This window comes from Acanthaster planci, linkage group LG10 (genome assembly GCF_054643075.1).
Source record: "Acanthaster planci isolate LZ-2023a linkage group LG10, COTS_SCS, whole genome shotgun sequence".
Lineage (NCBI taxonomy): Eukaryota > Metazoa > Echinodermata > Asteroidea > Valvatida > Acanthasteridae > Acanthaster > Acanthaster planci.
Window position 1 is genome coordinate 2,413,741 of NC_141786.1, and position 17,000 is coordinate 2,430,740.

Below are 17,000 nucleotides of genomic sequence, written 5' to 3' on the forward strand. Positions count from 1 at the left end.
TCACTGTGCCGCCTTTGCTGAATGGACAGCGAGAGAACCCCACTTGCACAGCCACCGGTTCTGGACGAAGTTTCTCTAGCTATACGACAACATAGTTGATAGGGCAACTTCAGAGAGTACCTGAGTCAATTATTTTTTAAATTTCTTCATTAACAGATGGGATTTGAAGGTCTGCATTATGCAGGGATTGACAGGGAGTTGCTTATGTTAGTACCATGTATGATATATTTCCGTTGTGAGGTTCTGAAAGAAACCAGTGGACTGAATATTTTGGGAGTATGCTCTGCTGTTGTCAGAAAGATCAGTACATTGTACAAAAAGTTGAAATCCTGTGTGCCCATCGGTTCGCTCCAGAACTTACGTCACAATAGCGACACTTCTTACACAGTGATACTACAAGCTACTTACCAATGTTTGTTATCGTCTGAATCTCCGAGCATTGCTGCCCTTACTTTTAGAATGACACAAGTAGAAAGTGAATGTTCACTTTGCTACATTATGCATGAGGTTATTGTTGCGTGTCCATTTAATTGTCTTTCTCCAGTGTAAATAAAATGGCAATAAAGGAAAAACAACAACAAAAGTGGAAAACAAGTAGAGGCCAAGAGTGCACATAATGCAACACAGTTTAGCCTAACCGAATTCAACGGCGGCTTTCTGTAAAACTGAATTGTTGTTTACCCTAGGGGGATCCTTCTGAATTTAAACATAAGCATACACGATTGACAAAGTTTGGATTTCACCACCTTCCTTCTGGTTCCTTAGGCCTATCAGACATCTGATTGATAGCATCCACACAACTTCAGAGATTGGTTAGACCCTATAAGTTTTCTTTAGAGTGAATGTGTACCCGTTGATCTGTTCCAGAACTATTCTGATGAAATATGAAAACACCAAGGTTAGTCTAGCTTTATGAAGGACAAATGTCAGGATATTCAGCTGAGAAACTGTGTCATATAATGGATGTGTTACAATTAATAAATAATTTATTTGATCAGAACATAGTGGATTTATTCTAAACTACATTGTGGCGCTGTTTTATCTCCTAGTATGACACTTTCTAAGATACTACAATATTTCAAACACCATGTTTTCTTTTATCTTGCAAATGCCTCACCAAATAACGTGTCAAAGATGAGATGACTGAATTTTCATCTGTTCAAGAGCCTTATACCGACACCATAAATTTTGCATCAACAGAAAATTACAAAGTAAGTTTCCTTTGATCCTACTCAAAGTAATGCTTTACAAAGAATAATGAATAAATGTCCTCCCAGTCGATACTCGGACTGGGTTTTTTAATCGTTGTCTAATTTGCCATATGTTTTCTGCCGAATATTTATTTGCGGTTTTCATCCAAAGCTCTAAAACTCAGCACTTTCCTCAGTTTACTCGCAGTAATATTTTTCAGTTGTAAATCCTCGCAGTTTTCCATGTTTCTGATGATGAGGCATCATCCTATACAGATGTCATATCTATCATAGTATGACAAGTTGTTACTATTATTTCATTTAGTCAGTGAACTTCGCGTCTGTTATAACTAAGTGCACTTTTTTGCCCAAGTACAGGTGATACATTTCTCCCTTTCGCTTTTGCAGACACCACGAAAACGACTGAATGGACTGTAATCCTAATCGAAGTCGCTGCCCCAGTGTGTCGTTTCTTCTGTTTGTCGCCTTGACATTTGTCCTCTGGGGACGCAAACAGCGTAAGTATGTTCGGTTTCGAGCCCAAGTCTTTCCTCATAAGTCCCAAGATCTTAGACGAGATTTATTGCGATGCAACTTCTGCTGTTGCTGCTGTTTCGTCTCTGCTCTGTGATTTTTTTCAGATGCCCCTCCATCTGTAAGTTGCTGTTGCAACCATTGCACCAGCTTTTTCTCTCTGCTACTGCTCTACCGTGTGGCTGCTATGGCTGGCTTTTCTGCTACTGCGACTGTGCTTGCTGCTGCCTTCCTTGTGTTTGTTGGTAACTGCTTGTCTTCTATTTCTAGTGCATTCTCTATGTACATGTAAAGCCTTACTCATTCAGACAACAAGTACAGGAAAACAGTGAGGTGTAAGTTGAAGCTGATTACACAGGCACCAAACAGTTTCATTATAAATAATTGGCCTCAGTTTCTAGAACCAGTTACTTCCCATCTTTGCTTATTGGAGTAAAACCGTATTTATCTCACAAAGATAACACGAAACCAGGTTTTGAAATAAATAACTTGGCTATTTTTGTGAATGTGCTGAGAGCTCCAGGATGAAAAGATTCATATGCTGCACTACAACGTTGGTACAAGACTTGAATCGAGTCGGACTTGTGGTGTATTTCCCCAGTCGGCCATCCCTTCACATAACATTGGCTGCTCGCATAGTTTCTTATAAGGCGCCCTCATTTGACAGCTTGTTTGTGATACGTCCATTGATCATGAATACAAAGACTACGTCTAACCAGTTGGTGCTTCGGGCTTGATGGATAAGCCAGTCAGACCCTCGTCAGTGATATGTAGTTATTCATAATATGATATGTATGTAATATGTAATATGAACGACACGATCTTGCATAATGCATACGAAATCTCAACCAATCAAAGTGATCAGACTTGTAGACTCGTTCATTATAATAGAAGTATGGCAGGTGTAAAAAACGTCCAGCAATCTGGTTGGCTGCTACCTGTTTTGGTAGATGAGGCGATTTGCAGTGTGGAAAACAGCCGGCAGATTCGTCAAGTTGGCATTTATGAACACACAGTGACAAGTGGACTCGAAAGGGCGTGAAGCAAATAACGACGGGCCACGTTGGTACTTGCGGAAATTCCAAAATGCACTGTTTCTTCCTCTGACAACAAACCCTTTTTGACATGAAGTGTTATAAAGGTAATGCAGGCACCCCTTTTGGAACTGTATAAAATGCCCTGTGTTCTGGCAGCAAATCAAGGCCTGAGACGTCAGGTAAAGGAATAAGTTGAAAACTTAAAGCACACCTTTAAATTGTAGACTGACACGACCAAGAAAGTCAACTGCAGAGATTTCAAAATACCTACCGATCACGGGCATTGATTAAATGGTTGTTGGAAAGTATTTAGTCTTCAGGACTGTTGAATCCTTGCAAGGATATAAATGGAAAAAGTCAGAGGCATCGCTCTGTCTTTGAATAATAATTGGCCTGTTTCGCCGAATGCATTCCAGGAGTAACTGAGATACATGATTTGTCAATCCACTGAGGCCGAGGCTAAACCGCTGTTACTGTCCTTTGTCAGTGGAGTTTGTTAGGAGGCACATCGTTCGGGTTTAAATCAACACACAGCATTGATTCCTTACCTTACGGATTGTCAAGTCAGAGTGAAATAATCCTGCAGAAATCTATCGCGCCAGATGAACAGTTATCTAGCAGAATTCTTTACCGCTTGTCTGTGTAAATGGGTCGTAGGCTTATATGTTATGGCCAATGTAAACAAATATCAGCTTGTTTGGGAAACGTCCCTTAATTGTCTATTACGGCGTCTCAAAACTCTTTTCAGTCTCATGTATGTCATAATAACTGCAAAACGGGAGGAAAGAAATAAGAAGATTTCTAATTGGAGGGCTTTTGAGTCACGTGTAGAATTTAAGCCGTCCATTGTGGATTTCATAGTTGACAGAGTCCATCATAACTAGTTGCCTTGGATAAAAAAAAAGTGGCTTCCTGGTTTGAATTTGCAGACCACATTCACAGAAAGACAAAGTGATAAGTGAAATAAACCAACTTTCAACTCTGGCTTGCCTGCTTTTCCAGTGCTCCAGGGCAAGGTATATAAAACTATCATTTGTATATTGGGAGCAGTTTCTATATATGTCATAGCTGTCTTTTGTTTTTGCAAAGCAGATTTATACAAAAGAAATCCTTCCAGCTTTCACTTTTTATTCACGTCATAAGAAATAATGAAGTTCTCTTTCGTTGATATTAATTATCTCTTGTGTGGGAATGATGCATGAATTAATAGCTACTCACCATTCCAACCCAGTATATAGAATCATATACATAGTCCATGACCCAAGCCCACAAAATGCACCTTATCTTGATGGGCAAATTCTTGTCATGATTTTTGTTTTGCTGTACATCTCTAGTTGACATTTGGATATGACAACTATATTGGAGACTGGTAGCTTAGTGGTTATTATTTCGTGTTGAATATGTTGACAAACAAGGTAATATACGTATCCTCAACTGGTGCTGCAAATAAGCAATATCAAGTCATAAAATCTGTTGCCTTTAATTATCAAAACGTTATGCATAAATTAAGCTCTGAGGTTTCTGAAAATTGATAAAATGGGGCAAAATTTCAAACGTATAACGTTAAAATGGTCTGGTGCTTTCTTTTACAATATTCAGGAGAGCTGATTAAAAAATAATTAAAAAAAACTTATTTATATACGCCTTGAAACTTTGAGGAAATGGCAGATAGAAAAAAGAACTCCAAATTGTGAGTGGGAATTAAAGAGGAATAAAAAGTTTTGGAACTTAAAGTTGGTTGTCCAGCCGTTGTTGGTTTGCATGGAACTTTACGAATTCGACCCATGTGTCAATACTTTTTTTACACTCTAAATCACCATATAGCCAGGGATTATGCCCTACAGGCCCCGAGCTTAACCAAAAGAGGTCGGTTTTTTTCAGTTCAGTTCATGTCTTTTTAATTTTTTTTTTACAAAAACATAGATGAACAGACAGTGTTAATGAACATATTGCCTCGTGTATGGATTGAGGTCTCCAAGAAGCATGAGCTTGTCGAGCGGAACCCCAGTGTGAAGTTAACAAATAACCGTTATAATTACAAAAACAGTCAACCACAGAATGTCAAAAGGACAATATGAAGGCAGTACAGAGTTAGTAACATAACAAAACCTAATTGTTAGAATTAATTTTACAAAGTTGACCATTCTCCCTGCATATACTTTTGAGTAAATTGTGTTTTTAATTAGCGTTTGAACATGTCAGGTATATTTTTGAGACAGAGACTGAGAGAAATCCAAATGTTGGATTCAAAGTGGGAAATGCATTTTGCTGGTTCAGAAACGACTATGAAATGCACGCGTTACGGTCGCTTTGCTGTCAACAAATTGAACCCTCCCAACAAACATGGCTCTTTTTTATCCAGTGAGAGGTGTTTCTGCTCACTCTGCACACTCTCAATGCAACTGTGGTGAATCAACGAATCAACCTGATACCCTAGCAAAAATATTTTAATTAAGTTTATATTTGATGGCAGGTTTTTGTACCTGTAAGCGTTGTAAATAACCAGTGACGTGAAGGGCAACAGTCTCGGTTTCATTTTATCTTCTTGTAACTGTCAGGAGGTGACTAGGCCTACATATCTTGGTTGTTGACCCATGTTGTTATGCGCTCTACACAGGCATATCACAGCCTCGATATTCCTTGTTTTGGTGAGGTCAAGAACTATCCGCCCAAAGGAAGTTGTCAACCATAAAACTTTAGAAGCTGTCCAGTAACACTCTTCGAATATGCACATCTTACACATCCTGATCTTCGTTGCCAGTTCTGGCGTCATCGGGGAGTCTGTCTGTGGTAAGTCATCACTGCTCCATCTTTCATCCAACTAGACAACATTCTAATGAGCCTTGATTGTGAATCGCGCCATTATTCGTTTGGTGAAAACGGCACCATTTTGGTTGCAGTATTTTGTGGCTAAAAATGGGAACAAACCTTTGCCTTCCTATGAAGTATGGAATTCCATATCTGCCGTCGCCCGTTGTCCGTTGCATTTTGCTTTTTGTTGTGCCCAAATTCTGCCATTTACCAGTTCCAAACATGCCATTTTCCGTCGTGCGTTGCCCGTCGTGTGTCGCCCGTGGTGCGTCGTGCGTCGTGCGTTGCCCATCAAATGGGTTGCATAGGACTTGCAAAAGCCGGGGTTTAACAAATGACAATGTGATGATTCCATTCACTTCCAATGATCTTTTCCGAATAAGGCAAGTACAAATCCCACCTGCAAAGCATATACTCGTCACATAATTAATTCCAATAATGCTAGACTACCCCTGCCCCTTGGCAAGAAAATATAGCCTCTCTGAGAATTCAACCAAGTGTTTTTTGGGGAAAAACATTTTCAGCAAAAATGTTCCGGCCAACTTATCACCAGTGTTATTCTAATTTACATACTGTAAAAATGTGCCGACTTATTTTCATCAAATTCCAGGAAGAAATCTGCCAACCGATACAAATATTCTATCTTGTCCTCTCAATTTCACCTTGAAATACTGAAATACTAGACGTGCTGTGGATAACAAACTGTTTATTAAATGTATTGTTAGGGGGCAATTACCACTTGGTTTAAGTTTCAGAAAATATGACGTGTTGGTTTTTGTGGGTGTGTATGCCATGGTGGATAGACCAATGAGAACAGGTTAACCAGCACATCAGCATTATTTATGGGGTTAACAAGTAACGTTACTGTTTAAAAGACTACTTCTGTGAGCCAACCTGCAAATAAAGTCATGTCTAATTTGGAGTATACAGCAGATTTCATCATAGGTATACCCGCCCTCAAAATAATGTTGAATCAGTTCGTCTCTGATGAAAACTATTAATGAATCAAACATTGTAAATAATCTATTATTTACATTCCGTTCTGTGGGATATCGTGCAGGGACAGACAGAAATATCACATAGGCTATAGACCTAAAGTCAGGCTGTTAACTTAATGTTACGTCTAGAGTAACTTAGTCATCGAGAAAAACAATCTACCCTAACAAACGTCTATTTTGTTAATTTATTTATGTAAACAAAATTGTATTATTTCATATACACGTTACTTAACCGATATCAGGATATTATTTCTTCTTTCCATTGGAGTTTGGCGCAACTGCAAAAACGAATACATGTACATCTTCTAGTTCTATTGCTAGAATGAGAGTCAGGCATGGTGGATCGATCGAACAAGGACATGTACATGTGAAATGATCAAGGGTCAAAGTTAAAAAGAACAGTGCGCAATCGTGACAAAAAACCACGGGCGACGCACGACGGTGTACGCACGACGCACGACGGTGTACGCATGACGCACGACGGGCGACGCACGACAGGCGACGCCCGACGGACTACGCACGACGGGCGACGCACGACGGACGACGGCAAATATGGAATTCCATAGGTGAAGTGAGAACGTACCTTTTTCCATCATGCAGACATTTAAAAAGTAGTTTTACTATTGGTGTCACAAGGTTTCGTGCTGAAAATGCCGAATGTCACCACAGTAGCTGAGGGGGAAGATGCAGAGCTGCTGTGCAAGATGATAGACCATTCAGGATTGGTTCCACCATGTCGCAGTAATGACTCTACCTTCAAATGGTTGGCAAATAATTCTCAGATAGCATCCTGCAAGTCTCCAAGGGTCACCAACGGCTACGAATTTGATGATCGGACTGGTACCTTACGAATACTGAGCGTCGACACATCAAAGGATGGTCTGAAAATTGCTTGTCAGGCGTTCAATGGACTTGACTTTAAGCACAAGGAAACCGTGCTTTCGGTGTTCAGAAGTGAGTTATTGGTCTGGCTGTGTTGTTTCAACTTAACGGGGAAACGTAAAAACAATCAAAATTAACATTCGTTTTTGTTTGTTTGTTTGTTTGTTTGTTTTTTCCTGTGGCAGATTGTGCGCGCTCCATTCCACTCTGTCTATAGTGAAACAGAACACCGAACAGCGTATTTGAATTGCTAATACCCTGCACGCATAAACATTCGTAGTGTTTTATAATAAGCATATACATTAGCAACTTGGAGTACTATCCAACAATGCCGGTACTCAGACGTAAAGAAAAACTCTTTCTAGCATGCACCCATTATCAATGAACTTTGTTCTTTTCCCACAGAGAGGACTGTCGTGGAGGGAGAAGACGTCACGTTGGAGTGTGGGGCCGCTCTTGCGAATACTACCAATGGCTCACTGTGCCACGCTGATTCGGTCGTTGAATGGCGAGCAAATGCATCGATACTTGTTTCATGTGATGTTCCCCTGGGAAATTATTCCACCATGCTTATTGAACAGACTGGTACCATAACAATACCGAACGTCTCCGTAGACCTGAATGGCACGTACTTGACTTGTTCTTTCATTACGCCCGAACAAACAACCACGAGTTTGCACACAAAACTGATCGTTTATCATGGTAAGTAAAACTCATCCGAAATCCTTGCTCACTTTGTTTTTAAGCAGAGGATCCTTACATGCACGGCTTTTTTGTTGGGGATGAGTGTGTCTGCTACGATTCGCTTTAAATACCACGGTAGGCGTATTTGGCGCCTTTGTTGTTTCTATCAGTTCTTTTTGCGATTAAAAGTTGATTGAAATCCCTGGCTTTTTCAAACTTATTGAAAACAAAGGTGCAGACACTTTTCCACCAAGGCTCGGCACAAATAGGGAATATCTTGTCGGGAATAAATCTGGGTATAAATGTTACCTGTTTAACCCCCTGGGGTAAACAGAACCCATATTTTCCAACTAATTTAAGAAACGTTTATTTGCGAATCACACTCGCTCCGCCCCAGACTCTTTGTGTGAAATGATTTAATGTTTAGGTGTATTTCCAGATTGACAGTACTTCATTTTCTATCTGCGTTTCCATTAGTTGTCTCAACCATTCGAACTTTTTGTTTGATTCCAATAACTTAACGCATGACTGACGTGTTGAAGATGTAATGAGGGAGTTTTCAACCGCTCAACCGCCTCAAAACTCCAGCCAGTATTTCACATCGACCAGAAAATTAGTAAAACCCGCAAGTGAGTTGAATCCGAGCTCACGTTACGTTTTCGAAAGAGTGCCAGGTATACTAAATATTTTGGCCGTACGTTTGCTTGAAATGCTAGCCCAAAGCCTTCGTTGTGTTTGTTATCATTTGAAACCATATTTTATGACAGGCGTACTTTGACCTTTGGGTGTTTGTCCCATTCATATTCCAAGCTGATTCATTTTAAATAGAGTATGTTCCCTTTTTGGTAAGATGAGGCATTTTTCTATGTATCTTCAGGCACGACAAGGCTGAGTAATACAACATGGATATTCATTGGAGTTGTTGTCACAGCAGCCTTTTTCCTGGTTCTGAAAATGGTGACTATCTTAGCGAAACGCAGAAAGAGTAAGTCTGATATGAAAGCACCCCCTCATCGGATGAAAAGAGCCACGGTGATGGAGGTATTGATTTTGTTTGTAGCAACGTGACCGTTACGCCTGCATTTCGAAGTCATTTGTGAGCCACCAAACGGCAGTTCCCACCTAAGGAGCCCCCTCAGCCCCATTGTTTGGTCCTGCTTGGAGTTCATTGGTGGCGTGCACTTAATCTCCTGCTTCCGTGCCAATGCTGCTCTGTATGTGGTACATCCATTGCTACTTCCGCTGAGCAGAACTGCAACCATTGTCTAGTGCAACCTTCACACAAGGCATTACTTCTGTTGTTTGTCTACACTGTTATATGATATATTATCGATTAATTTACTCCCATATAACCAGATGTTACCGTTTGCGCTAATTGGCCCTACACTGTTGACGATGTATACGATTATCCTCTTGTTTTGAAAACATTGTTAGGTGGAGTTACTGTACTTAAAAGCTAAAGGCAAAGTTGTCCCATGTATGCCACAATGGTGACAAAATAGTTGGAAAACAAACAATCTCTCATTGGAGAAGCCATGCACGGCTCTAGAGACATCTTTTTTGTAGGGGGCTAGACCCTTTGCACGTGACATCACGTTTTAACTTTTGCCACTGCTCTTTTCACTTTGGGAGCAAAAAGAAATCAAAATCTGATTTATATTGCACATAATGACCCTACAAATGACCACTGACATTAGTTTAATTTAAACAAAATAAACTGCAGATTTTTGTTTTCATTTGGAAGGAGGGGCTAAACAAAAGTTGTTTTTTTCTTTTCGGGGGAGGATTAAAGCCCCCTAGCGCCCCTGTAGAATCACGCCTGCACACATTAGTCGCACGCTAAATGTAAACAGTCTGTATTAAATTTTATAGTTGAAAGAAACCAATATAGGCCTAAGTGGTAGCCTTGATCATTCAACGATTGTCTTCCTTGTTTTAATTTACAGATGACACTCCTAGGAATACAAACCAGTAAGTACAATAAACTAAATCTCAACTTACGCTTTCCTGATTTCACAATGCTCAAGGGCAAAAGTGTAAAAGCAAAATAAAAGTATGCATGTAATGGGACCAGTGTTCATTTATGTTTAAACTGTTCTTTGTGTTTGCACTGGGGTAGCGCTTTCAGTCTTACTAACAATTCCATTTTCAGTGACAGCAGTTTGAAAGAACAAAACGTCGGCGCTTTCACTTTTTGATTGTGACATTTGTATAGATACTAGAAGCAGTTAATTTCTGTTAACGTGAGTGATCCCTTACGTGCGGATAATACATGAAATAATAGTGACATACACTTGGAAACCCGGGCTGTGAAATATTAGATTAAAGGTATCACGCGTCTTTTCAGTTAAAACTACAAAATCAATAAGTATAATACGAAACAATAACCACGGTTGGTATTGATTATTAAAACGTTTTGCATAAATACGGCTCTTAATCTTAATGAAAACAGCTGATGATCGATGTGAAGTATATGAACATCACTATAGTACCTAACAGAAATTAACAGAATTTTGACTTTAGAATAATTAAGAGTTTTCGAGTTTTCACAATGTTTAAAGAGACCTGGTCAATAAAAAGCCTATTTCTCCACGCGTAGCAATGTTCTGAGAAAAAGATATTGAGAGAAAAAGAACACCGTTTAGGAAGCAGAATTAAAGTAAAACAAAATCCAATGAAAGTTCCTCCTTTTGTGCATGCCATTTCAGGCCTGTCGCCCTGCGAATCAGACGGACCAGCACCAACAGTCTCTTTGCCCCAGTGAGTTCAGCCTATTATCAAACAACCATAGGATCACGAGGTAAATGTGTAATTTTCCTGTTTGTAGAAGATGCTTGTGTAAACACGCTGTATCACACAACATGCAGTTTTAAACCAATGGCAGCAGTAGGGTATCATGGTCCTCAAAGTTTTCGTTTAAGAGTGAACGTTTAGTCATTTTGGAGATGTTAATTTTTTCCTGCTTTCTCAAATCAGATCGCAGGGTTGTTGAAAATGCAGCTGACCATTGGGAACACGACAACGATGCACCCGCTACTAGCAGTCAGGTGTCTGCTACAGTAAGCTCAGGGTATTGATCAAATTCTGATATAAGTATAAACTGAAACTGGTGCTTCCCTTTTAGTTTCAAAAACTCATCCCTGGAATTTCTTCAGTCCTACCGTTTACGCTCATATGATTTAAAGGCCAATGTGGTTTGTCGTGGTATTATTAATTGTTTTGGAATAAAAGTAGCGATGTCACAAGAGAGTCTTGAGATTGTTCAAGACAATATCCAGACTGCGCCATAGTTTGTCTTAAGCATTGGTATCGCGCTTTTCGTGTAGTGACGAATCCTCTGATCATTTCTAAATGTTGCACTTTCAGGAAATGCTTTTTGATCCTGACGTCCAAGACAACAGGCCACACCCACCTGTAGCCCAGCCCATTCGCTACCAGTCTCCTGCCCATTACGAAGACATCGATCAGTACCTCGTACCATCGCACTCCATTCATATTAGAGAGTATTCCACCTATCTGGGGGAGGATGGCCAGCAGATCAACGGGCCAGATTGAGAGGGCGAGAAGTGGAATACTCTCGCTAGACCATTCCGTAGTTAAATGCATCCTTCTCCTTCACGGGAATGACAGATTTAACTCCAGTTTGGTCCTTTGCACACGTAAACGATGCGCATAACGTACTGTGCAAGCGAAACACCCAAATGTAATTAAGGACTACGGATATGAAACTTTAGTGTGCGTAAGCTTCTAAATTCGCAGAGATTGCATGTATGAAGTAATTGAGACGATGACAAAAAGTCAAGACCCTTCCAACAGTTAATCATGCAAAGAAATTTAGATTATTTTGAGATGGTGAAATTAAACTGAGTATGTAGACTATCACAGGGATTTTTGAACCAGAAAATGTTCAAATAAAGAAATTTGTAATTGCATCATTTAATCTGTGATTATTTAAAAAAAATTAATACATAGAAATACACGAAGCGAACGATCAAGAATGACCTTTTGCCCAGCAAATAGCTTTTATGTCAGTAGATTTTTCCGTCTGTATATTCTTCACAGTGCAGCGTATATTAAATCTGAATACTGTCCATCTATTAGTCGCAACGATGAGGAGAAACAGAAATCTAATTGATCTGTTGCAATGTACAAGATCGTAATTCGGTGTGTATCAAGCTAGCGTATTGCAATTTATTGCTAACATATTAAACGCACTAATGACGAAGCTTATACCCTGATGATGTTTTCACCAAAGGTAAAATTATTGGATTATCTCTGAAAGAAATATATGCAATTTGTATATTTCCGAAGACATATTTAGTAGAACATGCTTTAAAAGAGATTTTGATCGGAAGCCCCCTTCCAATTGTGAACTGCAAATTTGAATAAAATGAAATTGAGCCGTCGGTTTTTTTACGTTGAAGCTGAACACACATGCACCAAACAGGTTATTGTTAGTAATTGGCCTCAGTTTCTAGAACCAGTTACTTCCTGTCTATGTTTCTTCGAGTAAGACCTTATTTGTCTCACAAACATTACACGAAATCATGTTTTGAAACAAATTAACTTGGCTATTTTGTGAATGTTCTGAAAGCTCCAGGATGAAAGGTTTCATATTCTGCACTACAACGTTGGTACAAGACTTGAATCGAGTCGGACTTGTGTTGTAATTTCCCCATCCCTTCAGCCATCCCTTCACATACCATCGGAAGCTGGCATAGCTTCTTATAAGGCGCCCTCATTTGATGGTTTTTTTTGTGAAACGTTCATTGATCTTAATAATAAAGACTACGTCTAACCAGTTGGTGCGTCGGGCTTGGCGGATAAGCCAGTCAGACCCTCGTCAGTGATATGTAGTTATTCATAATTGTATATGAACGACATGATCTTACATGATACATATGAAATTTAAACCAAACAAAGTAGTCCGACTTAGCATTTCCAACAAAGTAATCAGACTTGTAGACTCGTTCATTATAATAGAAGTATGACAGATGTAAAAAACAAAAGTCCGACAATCTGGTTGGCTGCTACATGTTTTGGTAGATGAGGCGATTTGCAGTGTAAACAACCTGCAGATTCATCAAGTTGGCATTTGTGAACACACATTAATAAGTGAACACAAGAGGGCGCGAAGCAAGTAACGACGGGAGACGTTGGTACATGAGGAAATTCCAAAATGCAATGTTTCCTCATTTGATAACAAACCCTTTTTTACATGAAGTTTAATAAAGGTATAATGCTGGCGCCACTTTTGGAACTGTATAAAATGCCCTGTGTTCTGGCGGCAAATCAAGGCCTGAGACGTCAGGTAAAGGAATAAGTTGAAAACTTAAAGCACACCTTTAAATTGTAGACTCACACGACCAAGAAGGTCAATTGCAGAGATTTCAAAATAACTACCGATCAAGGGCATTGAATAGATGGTTGTTGAAAAGTTTTTAGTCTTCAGGACTGTTGAATCCTTGCAAGGATAATGGAAAAAATCAGGGGCATCGCTCTGTCTTTGAATAATAATTGGCCTGTTTCGCCGAATGCAGTCCAGGAATAACAGAGATACATGATTTGTCAATCCACTGAGGCCGAGGCTAAACCGCTGTTACTGTCCTTTGTCAGTGGAATTTGTTAGGAGACACATCGTTCGGGTTTTAATTAATCAGATCACACCATAAATTTCATACCTAACGGATTGGCAAGTCAGAGTGAAATAATCCTGCAGAAATCTGCTGCGCCAGATGAACAGTTATCTAGCAGAATTCCTTTACCGCTTGTCTTTGTAAATGGATCGTAGGCTTGTATGTTATGGCCAATGTATGCAAATATCAACTTGTTTGGGAAACGTCCCTTAATTGTCTATTACTGCATGTCAAAACTCTTTTCAGTCCCATGTATGTCATAATCACTGCAAAACGGTTGGAAAGAAATAAGAAAATTTCTATTCAGAGTGCTTTTGAGTCACGTGTAGAATTTAAGCAGTCCATTGTGGATTTCATAGTTGACAGAGTCCAACATAACTAGTAGCCTTGGATAAAAAAAAAAGTGGCTTCCTGGTTTGAATTTGCAAAAGACATTAATAAGTGAAATAAACCAACTTTCAACTCTGGCTCGCCTGTTTTTCCAGTGATGCAGGGCAAGGTATATAAACGGATTCAACGTATATTAAGAGCGGTTTCTATTTATATCACAGCTGTTTGTTGTGTTTGCAAAGCAGATTTGTACAAAAAAATCCTTCCAACTTTCACTTTTTATTCACGTCATAGGGTTTACACAAAGAAAAAGTGAAGTTCTCTTTGATATTAATGATCCCTGGTGTGGGAATGATACATGAATTAATAGCTACTCGCCATTCCAACCCAGTTTATAGAATCATATACATTGTCCATGACCCAAGCCCACAAAATGCACCTTATCTTGATGGGCAAATTTTAGTCATGATTTTTGACTTGCTGGACATCTCTAGTTGACATTTGGATTTGACAACTATATTGGAGACTGGTAGCTTAGTGGTTATTATTTCGTGTTGAATATGTTGACAAACAAGGTAATATACTTATCCTTAACTGGTGCTGCAAATAAGCAATATCAAGTCATAAAATCTGTTGCCTTTAATTATCAAAACGTTATGCATAAATTAAGCTCTAAAGTTTCTTACAATTAATAAAATGGGGCGAAATTTCAAACGTATAACATTAAAATGGTCTGGTGCTTTCGTTAACAATATTCAGGAGAGCTGATTAAAAAATAATGAAAAAAAAACTTATTTTTATACGCCTTGAAACTTTCTGAGGAAATGGCAGAAAGAAAAAAGAACTCCAAATTTTGAATGGGAATTAATGACGAATAAGAAATATTGGAACTTAAAATTGGTTGTCCAGCCTTTTTTGGTTCCCATGGAACTTTACGAATTCGACCCATGTGTCAATACCTTTTTTTATACTCGAAAACACCACATAGCCAAGGATTACGCCCTACAGGCCCCGAGCTTAACCAAAAGAGGTCGCTGTTCATATATTTTTTCTTTTCTGTTTTTTTACCAAAACATAGATGAGGGCACAGAATTTTTGAATATATTGCCCTGTGTATGGATTGAGGTCTCCACAAAGCAAGAGCTTGTCGAGCGGAACCCTAGTGTGAAGTTAACAGATAACCGTTATAATTACCAAAACAATCACCCACAGAATGTCAAAAGGACAACGTGGAGGTGATACAGAGTAAGTAACATAACAAAACCTAATTGTTAGAATTAATTTTACAAAGTTGACCATTCTCCCTGCATATACTTTTGAATAAATTGTGTTTTAAATTCGCGTTTGAACATGTCAGGTATATTCTTGAGACAGAGACTGAGAGAAATCCAAAGGTCAGATTCAAAGTGGGAAATGCATTTTGCTGGTTCAGAAACGACTGTGAAATACACGCGTTACGGTCGCTTTGCCGTCAACAAAATGAACCCTCTCAACAAACATGGCTCTTTTTTATCCCGTGAGAGGTGGTTCTACTCACTCTGCACACTCTCAATGCAACTGTGGTGAAAGGTGATCAAACTGATACCCTAGTAAAAATATTTCACTTAAGTTTTTATTTGATGGCAGGTTTTGTACCTGTAAGCGTTGTGACGTGAAGGGCAGTTTCGGTTTCATTTTATCTTCTTGTAACTGTCAGGAGGTGACTAGGCCTACATATCTTGGTTGTTGACCCATGTTGTTATGCGCTCTACACAGGCATATCACAGCCTCGGTATTCCTTTCTCTGGTGAGGTCAAGAATTATTCGCCCAAAGGGAGTTTTCAGCAATAAAATTTTAAAAGCCGTCCAGTAACACTTTCCAATTATGCACATCTTACACATCCTGATCTTCGTTGTTAGTTCCGGCGTCATCGGGGAGTCTCTCTTTGGTAAGTCATCACTGCTCCATCTTTCATCCAACTAGAGAACATTCTAATGAGCCTTGATTGTGAATCGCGCCATTATTCGTTTGGAGAAAACGGCACCATTTTGGTTGCAGTATTTTGTGGCTAAAAATGGGAGCAAACCTTTGCCTTCCTGTGAAGTATGGAATTCCATATCTGCCGTCGCCCGTCGTCCGTTGCATTTTGCTTTTTGTTGTGTCCCAATTCTGCCATTTACCAGTTCCAAACATGCCATTTTCTGTCATGCGTCGCCCATCAAATGGGTTGCATAGGACCTGCAAAAGCCGGGGTTTAACAAATGACAATGTGATGATTCCATTCACCTCTAAAGATCTTTTCCGAATAAGGCAAGTACAGATCCCACCTGCAAAGCATATACTAGTCACATAATTAATTCCAATAATGCTAGACTACCCCTGCCCCTTGACAAGAAAATATCGCCTCTCTGAGGCCAACTTATCCACATTGTTTTTCTAATTTGCATACTGTAAAAATGTGCCGACTTGTTTTCATCAAATTCCAGGAAGAAATCTGCCAACCGATACAGATATTCAATCTTGTCCTCTCAATTTGACCTTGAAATTCAGAAATACTAGACGTGCTGTGGATAACAAACTGTTTATTAAATGTATTGTTGGGGGCAATTACCACTTGGTTTAAGTTTCAGAAAATATGACGTGATGGTTTTTGTGGGTGTGTATGCCATGGTGGATAGACCAATGAGAAGAGGTTGTCCAGCACATCGGCATTATTTATGGGGCTAACAAGTAACGTTACTGTTTAAAAGACTTCTGTGCGCCAACCTGCAACTAAAGTCATGCTCTAATTTGGAGTATGCCCGCCCTCAAAATAATGTTGAATCAGTTCGTCTCTTATGGAAACTATTAAGGAATGAAACATTATTTACATTATGTTCTGTGGGATATCGTGCAGGGACATACATAAATATTACATA

At 39.3% G+C, this 17,000-nt stretch overlaps 1 protein-coding gene across 1 annotated transcript; it reads left to right on the forward strand.

The window, feature by feature from the left end:
- Positions 1 to 4: 4 nt before the first annotated feature.
- On the forward strand, positions 5 to 14,959 carry LOC147797573 (uncharacterized). The gene is made up of 11 exons (XM_087142629.1): positions 5 to 1,211; positions 1,599 to 1,969; positions 5,379 to 5,551; positions 7,207 to 7,524; positions 7,858 to 8,154; positions 8,679 to 8,765; positions 9,014 to 9,121; positions 10,083 to 10,107; positions 10,845 to 10,936; positions 11,113 to 11,195; positions 11,503 to 14,959. The coding sequence occupies exons 3-11, from the start codon at positions 5,488 to 5,490 to the stop codon at positions 11,689 to 11,691; spliced, it is 1,263 nt and encodes a 420-aa protein (XP_086998755.1). The 5' UTR covers positions 5 to 1,211; positions 1,599 to 1,969; positions 5,379 to 5,487; the 3' UTR covers positions 11,692 to 14,959.
- Positions 14,960 to 17,000: the final 2,041 nt, after the last annotated feature.